Below are 12,050 nucleotides of genomic sequence, written 5' to 3' on the forward strand. Positions count from 1 at the left end.
ATGTTTTAGTAATTTAATATGGTTTCTATGATAACTACACTTTTAGCTATGAAGAAACTTCATACCAATATCCATATACTACTGTTTATTTAGCGGTAACTATTTACAAAGATAAGCGTATATATCCATTTCATGACCAATTTCAACTGGTGCAACCATGCAATCCTACGCTCATTCGGAATACAGGCGGTCTGAAAAACAAGAAACGGGTCATGAAGGGACTGTCAGTCATTTATCGTACAGCCGTTTCGTTGGGGGACAGGGTTGTTCCTGCACGCTTCGCTGATACATGGAACCACCCAGCAGGTAAACTATTATCACAGTGTCATTTATTTTTGATTTCAAATTAAGTCTTTGCAGATTAAGTTACTTGTGACGCACTGACCTTCGCGTTCACCTACTACGTTTATGATTCAACTGCACAAGCATGGCCATATAGGTGCACAATGCACCTGCGGTTTCTGACACCAACGACCAAAATTCTTAAATTAATTTGTTTAATAACTTATCTTTTACTGACGGATAATTTGGTATAATTTGCCGTGAGAAAGTATCCTTGACAACGGAAATGGTACAGATTTGCAGGGATGCTCTTCTCCCAACCACAGGGGCATGTCTAGTTTTATATTACAAAAAATAGTCAGAACAGGGGAATGTCTAGTTTTATATTACAAAAAGTAGTCAGAAATACCTATATATATTGACGTCAATATATATAGGTATTTCTGACTATTTTTTGTAATATAAAACTAGACATGCCCCTGTGTCCCAACTGTCCGATGCGTCCTGTCATTACAGAGGGAAAATCCCCTGAACTCGGACACATATGTGTATCTTATATTACCTAACATAGGCTTCTGTTTTTTGCAAACCTGTATACAGTTAAGTGTCCAGTGTATTTGAATAATAATCAGACAAAATTGGAGGCACCGTCACGGTGGTCTAGTGGAAGGACTCCGGGCTGCAATATCAAAGGGTCGCTAGTTCGAGTCACGGCACAGCCACTGTGCTGTATCCAAGCATTGTATTTCTGTCGACTCAGTTATAAATGAGTACCTGGTAGGGCAGTGCAATAAAGGGCATGTGCATGCTGTTAGCACTGAAATCGCAGCTCTGATGGTATGCTCCCAAGGGAGAGTTGAAGACATTTGCTGAAGGCCCAGTAGCCATCGATGATAATTTGTGAACTGGTTTGAAACTGCTATGTTGCTAAGATATAGTGGTGTATAAAGCAGACTGGGATATTCATATTATAAACTACATTTGCAAACAAAAGGTTGAAAAATTATACAAATTGATAAACTGTACCACTATTTATCACTCACCTGTACATGCTTGTACTGTGGTTGTTCATTGCATTAATACACTATGCAGTGTATGATTTTATCATTTTGTGTAAAAAGTAGACCTCTTTTTAAATTTTTTTGTTCGCTTATAAGATTTATCATGTAAATAAGAAAATGCTATTTTGACTGGTTGTTTTTTAAAAGCACTTGATCACTTACCTCTACATCAATGTTTATCCTCCCAATGCATTTCACTATATTTTTGACGTGTTTAAAGCGACTACCTAATACGACTAAATTAATGCACTTAATTCAGATGCCGAAGAAGGCCTGTAATTTGGCTCCTCACTTAATTCAGATGCCGAAGAAATCATTATGTTTACCAACAGTTGGCAACTATACAATGATATAACCGGTATATCCTTACCCAATTAATTCACCCAAATTTGGTGAAGATTTTGATTGAAATATTTTGGGATTAATTACATCAAATCGACAGGCATTAAAGTAGGTTGTGGCTTCTTTACAATCTTCAAAGAGAAATGCATCAGCTTAATGATAAGTCAGATTCCCCTTTTGTTTTTTTATCAGGACATTTATTATAAAGAGTTACCATTTGATTGGAATCGAGTTACATATAAGACACCATTATTACTACAGTGTAATTTTGAACCCTCTTTCCAAATGTAAATTTTAAAACAAGATACTCTGTCAAACAGGCATTTTTGTGTACACCTTTGTGGCACTGTTGTTCAACCTTTAAAAATTATGAAAAATTATGAAAAATGTTGCATCAGAAAGCTTTTTATGCATACATGTAAAATGGATTGTTTTGGTATTTTAGGTCCAAAGACAATATTCTTCTGGGCTCCATCATTCAAATGGGTAAGTGTCAGTTCTCAGATCAAGTCTTCTTGGTAAGGTTGGGGGCCCTGTTTTCACGATTTTGGATAACTAGGGAACTATTCTTTAAAGATCCTGTACAAGTACAACAACAGAATTATCCCTTAGTGATCCCCTACCGGTGTAACCATGGGATTATCCCTGAGTTATCCCCTACCAGTGTAACCAGGGGATTATCTCATAAAGATCCCCAACCAGTGTAACCATGTGATTACCTCTAAGTGATCCCATACTGATGTAACCAGGGGATTACCTCTAAGTGATCCCCTACTGGTGTAACCATGTGATTATCCCTTAGTGATCCCCTACTGATGTAACCAGGGGATTATCCCTTAGTGGTCCCCTACCGGTGTAACCAGGGGATTATCTCATAAAGATCCCCAAACAGTGTAACCATGTGATTACCTCTAAGTGATCTCCTACCGATGTAACCAGGGGATTATCCCTTAGTGGTCCCCTACCGATGTAACCAGGGGATTATCCCTTTGTAATCCCTACCGATGTAACCAGGGGATTATCCCTTAGTAATCCCTACCAATGTAACCATGTGATTATCCCTAAGTGATTCCCTACCGATGTAACCATGTGATTATCCCTTAGTGGTCCCCTACCGATGTAACCAGTGGATTATCCCTTAGTGATCCCCTACCGATGTAACCAGGGGATTATCCCTTAGTAATCCCCTACCGATGTAACCAGGGGATTATCCCTTAGTGATCCCCTACCGATGTAACCAGGGGATTATCCCCAAGTGATTCCCTACCAATGTAACCAGGGGATTATCCCTTAGTGATCCCCTACTGATGTAACCAGGGGATTATCCCTTTGTAATCCCTTCCGATGTAACCAGGGGATTATCCCTTAGTAATCCCTACCAATGTAACCAGGGGGTTATCCCTAAGTGATTCCCTACCGATGTAACCAGGGGATTATCCCTAAGTGATTCCCTTCCGATGTAACCAGGGGATTATCCCTTAGTAATAGTGTAACCAGGGGATTATCCCTTAGTAATCCCTACCAATGTAACCAGGGGATTATCCCTAAGTGATTCCCTTCAGATGTAACCAGGGGATTGTCCCTTAGTGATCCCCTACCGATGTAACCAGGGGATTATCCCTTAGTGATCCCCTACCGATGTAACCAGGGGATTATCCCTTAGTGATCCCCTACCGATGTAACCAGGGGATTATCCCTTAGTGATCCCTTACTGATGTAACCAGGGGATTATCCCTTAGTAAACCCTACCAGTGAAATGAAGTACAATTGTACCAGTGTAACCAGGGGATTATCCCTAAGTGATTCCCTACCGATGTAACCAGGGGATTATGCCTAAGTGATTCCCTACCAATGTAACCAGGGGATTATCCCTAAGTGATTCCCTACCGATGTAACCAGGGGATTATCCCTTAGTGATCCCCTACCGATGTAACCAGGGGATTATCCCTTAGTGATCCCCTACTGATGTAACCAGGGGATTATCCCATAGTAATCCCTACCAGTGAAACGAAGTACAATTGTACCAGTGTAACCAGGGGATTATCCCTAAGTGATTCCCTACCAATGTAACCAGGGGATTATCCCTTAGTGATCCCCTACCAGTGTAACCAGGGGATTATCTCTTAGTAATAGTGTAACCAGGGGATTATCCCTTAGTGATCCCATACCAGTGTAACTAATTGATTATTCCTTTGATTTTACCATTACTTGGTATTTGTACTACTGTATGTTCATGTTCTTGTTTGTCTCTTTCAGGCCCTTGTTATTGCTGGTATTGGTGACATCGCCCGTCCTGCCGAGAAGCTAAGTCTATTTCAGTCTGGTGCCTTAGCAGCTACAGGTGAGTCCAGTTGAAGCTTGTTAAACTACAAAAGGAATCTATTGAATATGATCAGGTATTCACACAGCTGTTTGTATAGTTGTAGCCATGCCTTGCAAGATACTCTATCCACTGACTGTCAGTGGCAACATTTCTATTAAAAGATTGGTCATAATCTGATGACTTCTGAAAAGATTTGACCAGTCTTCTTGTATTTACAGAGTATGCAAAATTTTCTAAATATTTTGGTGTATCAGTTTGTCAAGGTCACAATTAATAGAAAACGCTGTCATTGCTTCTGACAGCTAGTTATATGATAGTAATCCGGAAATGTTTAAAGCTAGTTTATACTCTCTTTATGGACATCTTTCTTGAAACTTGAGATATTGAAGTTAATCATTTGCTTTCATTACACACAGGTATTATATGGGCCAGATATTCTCTAGTTATCATCCCCAAGAACTACAACCTCTTCCTTGTAAATATCTTCGTTGGTGCAACCGGTATCCTTCAGCTCAGCAGAATCTACACGTATGTACCTATTGGCAAAATCAGTACCAGTGCTGGTTTTTTATGGAGGCGTTTACGCCTGCCATATTACAATCACCTACGAGTTGTGACGTCACAATCTCTCACTTTCATTTTCGTTATATTTCCTTTCACAGTTCATTTTGTAGTTTCTTTCGGTTCATATATGATGTAGTTGAACTATATATACATTTATGAAAACTATCAAGACTACAAATAAAGTGCTATTACATGAAAAAAGGTATATTCAGTATAAATTTTTCTTCGGCGGAAGCCCGGAATTTGAGACCTCTGGTGGTAATTTCTGTAACTAGGGGTAATGATTCGCTTATACTATTAGTTCCAAGTATGAGGCACCTCATTGTAGTCCGTCATTCAAAGTAGATGTGCACAGAAATGTATTAACTATGCTGATAATGTTGTGAACATTTCAGGAACTATTTTGAATAAACAATAAGAATAATGTCTTGTAAATATCTACACCTGCATCGATTTTTGCAAATCTATATCGAAAATACTGTTTGAAGGGAGATAACTGCGAGATTCTGACGTTACCTTACAGAGGACACTTGTTTATAACTACTAGGAATAAAGACGGCAAGCGCAAACAAATTCCCGATTTTCATAATACCCTCCAGGTTTGGGCTAACCACATTTCTTTTGTTTACAACTTGGTAGTTTGTTCACGAGATTTTATGAGATTTGGTCCGATATTTAGCGATCACGTGTTCCGTCTGTTTACGTGAGCGAGCACTCTGTCAAAATGGAGGCACGTGGACACGGGCTTCACACGAAGCATCAAAGTGTGATGTTTGTCGCTAGAAATTAATATCTATCAACATGAATTAAAGGCAAGTTGCTTACAAAGTTTAAATCTGTTTGAAATAAGCGTTTGTTTATTTAGGACGAAACTGTTTACGATAAGTTGTTCAAGCCTGGCCAGACCACAAAATCACAATATCTACTGCGATTATAGTCCGAATTTTCTGACGATCTTGCTAAATACTATATGCAGACTTTAATCAGCTTTAAGGCGATATCAACACCAGAACCCTTCGGATTACTGCGATAACTGATCGAAGTCCCTGTGTTTCAAATCTATGAATCGGTAGACCTAGAGTGATCTACGTGATGGCGTGATGGAATTCGATCGTTTATTTTTTAAAACTAAGAAAACTGGCACATATCTGTCGTGGTGGTCATTTGTGCTGTACCTTCCCCGACAGGGACAATATACATAATCTGGGTTTTTGTGATAAGGTTTAATGCAGTAGCTACTCGCACTCGTAATATATATGAAAATGCTAAATTATTATTGAACCAGCTTGTCTTATTTATATATTATTCAGCTCACGATTCAACCTTTTCAAATGTTTTCATGTAATATATATACATGTATACATTTGTACGCACCAAGCTGTGAAATGTTTGTATTACATAGAATATTTAAACAATACAAAGTCATTGTAAATTAACAAAATGTATACCAATTGCATTTTAACCTATTAGTACAACTTTTTGTTGTTTTCATGTAATATAACTTTTTGTTGTTTTCATGTAAAATGATAAATACATGTATATCTATTGGCAATCGATATATCAAATCCATATAATATAAGACTTTATCAAATATCAATATTCCTCATAACTTTCAAAATAAATCTATATTTGCTTTTGAAATTTAATTAAAAATGTTTGATTTTCATGTCATGAACAAATCCCTTAAAATGCTCATCAATCTCCTTATTGGTCTCCAGAAAGTGTGAAAATAAATGAAACTTTTTTGTCAATAATTCTATTTATTATGAATTCATGTATAACCATTTAGGTTTTTTCCAATGTTGACCTTTAAAACTATATATATATATACAAGCAACAATCTGTGGGATGTCAAATATGGAAGGCTATAGCTGTTTCAGGATAAATTGCCAAAAATGCTTATAAGTACTGTTTCTTATCACGGATCACATATATTGGGTTTTTGACTATTATGTGTTATTGCTACTTAAGTGTGATTTTTTTTCGGCTTAAGTGATAATGTATTTCTTTGTACTTATGTGCAACAGACATCGCGAGAGTTTAATTCTCCTACATGTAATATTGACTCCTACAAAAAGAAGTTGAGTGATCATGAGTGGTTGACTACGAGAGGCATTTTATCAAATCTCATATTGACCATACTGATTGCTCATGATCATATTTCATCCGGCCTAGTAAACTCTAGAAAAAAACATCTTAATTTATGAAAGTAGCTAACTCCTTTAATGTATGTGTAAAAATTAAGTATACAATTTGTATATATATATCGTACAAAACATCAAACTTCTAATATGGTAGATATGAAACATACATTTAGGCTGACTGCCTGATAATATAATACAATTTGTAGAGTTTACAATCCTTTGACATTCAGCTCATAATATACACCATTATAATTTGATATGTCGTCATGCGTCGGTCTTCTTCTTAAGACCAAGATATCGCAGAATGTTGTACAAAAGGTTCTAAAGCTGTTTTATCAAAATTGTTAATTTCATGGTCCCTATGTGTCGCATTCTCCCTGGGGAGAGGATACATTTTACTATAGTTTATATAGGAAACTCATCACACATATTTTAGCATAATTTGTTATTAATTTGGGTCACATTTTTAAGAATCCGCCCCTTTAAAGGTGTGTGAAATGTATCAAGGTCAAATAATCAAAATGACGCAGATATGGCACTTTTAAAAAGAAATTCCTACCAAAATGAAAAAATGACCCAAAACTGCACATACACATGAAGGTTGGATATTTGGCAAACAGATACATGTAACATGTGTAACTGGCTACAAATATTGAGTTTATCTCTCTGACCTTGACCTTCATTCACATTTTAAAGAACCGGCTCTTATGAAGGTGTGTGTGAAGTTTCAAGGGCAAATTATTAAAAATGATGCAGACATGCCCTTTAAAGAATGTTTTCTTGCCAAAATCCAAAATTATCCATAAATTGCAATTCAATTGTTGGCTCAAAAGGGGTCAATTTGGCTCAATTGACATAAATAACTTCTTCTCTGAAACTAAGCAATCGATATAGCTCATACTTGACTGGTAGCATCCTTTTGGGTAGAGATTCAAAATTGTAAAAATGGTGGGGTTGACCCCCGGGGGGGGGGGGGGGGGCAGGGTCAAAAGGGGTCAATTGGTTTCTCTGAAACTAAGTTATGGATATAACTCACATTGGTGTGGTAGCAATCCCTATGGGGTTGTACCCAAAGTCAATTTCATTTCATGGATTAATTGCACAATTTGGTATAAAACCTACATTTGTATGGTAGCTTGGTTATGGGGTGGGTATTCAAAATTGTACGAATGTTGGGGTTAACCTCCTGGGGCTGAAGGATGGGACCAAAATAGGTCAATTTCGCTAATTTCGACAATTTTAGAATAACAATAAACCAATGTACATGTACCCATATAAAATGCTTATGATATATTGACATAGAAATACCAGCGACAAAGAAATTTGAGCATCATTCTTGTTTCATATCTCATAAAACCAGGTGAGCGATACAGGCCCTCTGGGCCTCTTGTTTTATCTGTGAAACCATTCGGATCCCAACTCCATAATCTTGCTGGACACCAAGAGATGAACACAATCCTGATGTAAAAATAGGCCCAAGGTTCTTATACAATCATATTGAATTGATATCAAATATAAAAAAGTTTTCTTCAATATTTTGCATGTAAAACGCTGTATATTTATATACAGTACCTATAGCTACTAGGCTATTATCTACATCTTGGTGGTAAATTAAAAAGCAACAAATCACAAATCACAGTTTATTGTTAATATTGACATTGGATCTATTAAAATAGATGGAATTGATATCTAATTTTGAAATAATTGTCCTTAAAAATGAGGTCTTTGTTAAAAAAAAGTGTAATAACTTTTAAAAGCTGTCAATCTAATTTTGATATTATTCTAAGATCAAAATAGAAAGGAATAAACAATTTTGTTTACAAGATATTGAAAGATATTGAAAGACATTGCACACTTTCAACAAAAAAAGTAGCAGACACTCCCTGTATTTTCAATACATATCGTGTATTGCTATAACTTATTGAAATGCTTATCTTATTGTTTCGACGTTTCTAATACCCAGGCCTATAAAATATAAGTTTGTTTTAAACACATAAATGCAAATTTTGAACTACTTAAGTATAAAAGATGGTTTAAAGTATGAATGTTAATGACATGTACCTAAGTAGACGTTGATTTGAAAAAAAATTTAAAATGTTTGACTTTTTAAGTAAAGGTTTGATTGAAATAAGAAATGTTTAACTACTTTTAGAAGTAGGTTTGCAACTTTTAAGATGGTTAAAACCATTATGTACATCGGAACAGTCTAAACCATTACATTCATCAGGACTGTGAAAACCATTATGTCCGGTTGGTTTGACACATTTAAGTGGAAATGTTTAGTCATGTTGGTATCAGTTTAATTTGTATTCTTGCTTTATTTCAAATATCTCCTTTTACATCTGACTAACGCCTCCTACAGTACTTTCAGTACTTTGATTTCTCTTGGATTTCATACAATAATGATTTAATCAATTTGACGTCTTGTCTATTGATCTGGATTCAGATGAACCTGATCTGGGTTAAGATAATTTTTATCATTTATTGCTAAAACAGATTTCCGGTTTTAAACATTCAATATATCTATCAGTGTCTATAACAAACATTTCAATCAAAACCTATTGTTTATTTTATTAAGAAAGTGAATTCACTGATTTGTGAATATTGATATACTTCTTGAGTAACAATCATACCTACCCTTTATCATTTCAGGCACCAACAATCTATCAAAAACAAAGACAGTGAATTACAGAAGTGAACAGTTTCCAAGAATCTCCAAATATTATACTGTATTCAAGGACAATATCTAGCCAACCATTATTTTAAGAAACTAATTTGACAATTGTAGACTTTCTGTGTATGACACTAACTTAATCATGAATATATAAGATACCTTACTCTGTGAAATTAATGTCAAAGGGAATTTTGCACAAAAGCTTGTACTTGTAATTTTTAGAAAGACAATATTTCTCAAAAATACAAATGAATCAGGATAATAAGTATTTTTTATTAAAAGTTATATAGGAATAACTCACGGGTAAGATAGCAAATTAGAACTGAAAAAAAGATGTGGTTGTGAAATGGAAAAAATGATAAACTAAATTTGGTGAGGATTTAGCTATAGTATAGTAACTACAAGAATTAACCAGACTAGGAACCTTTACAAGCCAAACAACCCTTGTGAAAATATCCAGCAAAGTGACTGGATAGGTGGTGGCAAGTTCTTGCAATAAGATGCGGTATGGGGCTGGGTGGTGGTGGATTATTTATTACACAGTATATAAGGAAGTTTATTTGCATTTCCATGAATCTGCCCAGATATTGTATAGAACATATTACCCGGTGTGTCTTTATTGTCTGATAAAAATAGCAAGGACTATGGTTATAGGATAAGATGTTAGGATTGGTGATAAAACATTTGATCAACCAGTCAGAGGGTTTCCAGAGTGCTGAAAATTTTAAAAGAATTCATCATAGAATTGTTAATTTTGAATGCTTGAACATTTACTGTTGAAGCATCTTCTGGGAGTTTCCAGAAGATACTTTATATAAAGAATCTCCATGGTAATGAATGCTCATATCTTCTCTACATCACCAATAATGTATTGCCCTCATTTTTAACGGGATAACTTGTTTTTACATTTGCCCTGCGGTAAGCTGTTAAAATACTGTAAACATAAATATTTTAGTGATACTCTTATTTTAGAGATTTTTGCACTTTAAGCATTCCGCTAAATAATCATTGTGCTAATTGCAGTTTGTGTATATTTTTGCAAAGATGGTGGCGCCAGTTCATAACGGCTCTAATCGGTTGTAATTTGGTTACGCACTTGAATTTAAATGCACTGAAATAAGTATGTTTACAGGATTATTGAATTGCTGTGTTAGTTATCATTTCTCTTTTGTTATATTCAATTATTATATGGAAATATATTTTTGTTGAAAACGTTAATTATCAAAAGTTATTTTTATCTCATTATATAGTGTGCTCAATTTGAACCTTTTACTAAATAGTCTCATAATTCAATACCTGGTATTATACAGCTGAAGGTTTTAATTTTAATGGAATACACACCTGTCAACTTAAAAGAAGTACTTTTCAGTTTTTTCTTCTTCTGGAATTCCTTGGAAATATGTCTCATTCCCCTGCTTTGATTCTCAAAAAAAACCCAGTCCCAAAACATGTAAAAATTCAGAAAAATATTGAAAATTCCAAAAACCGTTTTGATTATGTCAATTACAGTGATTTTTATTGAAGGAGTGTAAAAAGTAAAAATAAATTTAGAGGATATGTTATAAGCTCCTGCAGAATTTCATGTTTACATGCAGAATTTGGATTTACATGCTATGTAATCCAGATAAAAAAATTTTTTTCGATACTTAACACACGTTGGTCTCCTTCGTCATTGCGATATAAAAGTATGTATGTACAACTTGCTTCCCTATCTTTACTGTAGATGTTTTAATCACAGAAAAAATGTCCAGAATGAACAAAGTTTATATTGTACCATTGAATGTTTACATTTTCCATCACAATTTGGTGAAAATCTTACTTGACCTGTACTAGTGTGTTTAATACTCAGTTTATTCAAGAAACCTAAAGAAAAATTTCACAGGATTTAAGTATTTTTGGGAAAGGATGGTAAGCTGCCCAATCTCTTAGTTGATATTCAATCCATAGTATGCTTGAATAATTATTTTATTCAAATGTGGAATTTGCATTTCCCCCTCCAAACTTTTTTTTTGTAAATTAGTTTTATTAATGAAAATATTGTTATTTTAAGGGATTAAAATTTCCTTTCAAACTTTAAACAAACATGCAATTTACAAGTTTAAAAAAAAATCAATTGGAATGCGAGTTTTCATTGAGAATGTGGGAAACATTGAGGTTTTATATATGAATGTGTAAAGAAGAAAATAAACATGTGGAAACCATAATGCCAAGTGTTTGTCAATGTCTTGTAACTAGCTTCTCGGAAAACTAGGATTTGCTGATCCAAGTAACATCAGTAACATACAGGTATTGTAGAGGTTATCTTACTGGAACACCTCATGACAGTTGATAAATGAAAACCAACACATTCCTTTGTAGAGATGGGTTAATTTCCATTCAATCAAAGGATGGCTGCTACCTGCAATACATATACAATATAATGATTAGTTAAAATTTATGTGTTTATACATAAATGTGGTTGATGAAAGATAGACAATCCATTTCTAATCTGATTCAAATATAGTCAGCAAGTGGTAAGCCTGGTCGCTTATATGGCAGCGATTGATCACTAGCCACATGTTAGGTCAGTTTCTTTTCATCAAATCTGTTCAGCACCACCTCGCCACACAACCAATAAGGTGTTGTCTTGGGTTATAAATAATGGCTGATGTCTTCGAACT

General features: G+C 35.0%; 1 protein-coding gene across 1 annotated transcript; it reads left to right on the plus strand.

Moving 5' to 3' along the window:
• The first annotated feature begins 155 nt into the window (after positions 1–155).
• On the plus strand, positions 156–11,594 carry LOC117327477 (mitochondrial pyruvate carrier 2-like). Its single transcript, XM_033884481.1, has 5 exons — positions 156–306; positions 2,131–2,171; positions 3,942–4,026; positions 4,425–4,536; positions 9,369–11,594. Exons 1-5 carry the CDS (start codon positions 213–215, stop codon positions 9,412–9,414), a joined length of 378 nt encoding a protein of 125 aa, XP_033740372.1. The 5' UTR covers positions 156–212; the 3' UTR covers positions 9,415–11,594.
• The last annotated feature ends 456 nt before the right edge of the window (positions 11,595–12,050 follow it).

Source organism: Pecten maximus, chromosome 5, assembly GCF_902652985.1.
Source record: "Pecten maximus chromosome 5, xPecMax1.1, whole genome shotgun sequence".
In the NCBI taxonomy this organism is placed as follows: Eukaryota; Metazoa; Mollusca; class Bivalvia; order Pectinida; family Pectinidae; genus Pecten; species Pecten maximus.

Excerpts from the sequence above, each read along its gene's own strand:
- LOC117327477 (XM_033884481.1), top strand. The coding sequence starts at position 213 with ATGAAGGGACTGTCAGTCATTTATCGTACAGCCGTTTCGTTGGGGGAC. Across the intron at positions 2,172-3,941 it reads GGGCTCCATCATTCAAATGG|GCCCTTGTTATTGCTGGTAT; the intron begins GTAAGTGTCAGT and ends TGTCTCTTTCAG. Across the intron at positions 4,027-4,424 it reads TGGTGCCTTAGCAGCTACAG|GTATTATATGGGCCAGATAT; the intron begins GTGAGTCCAGTT and ends CATTACACACAG.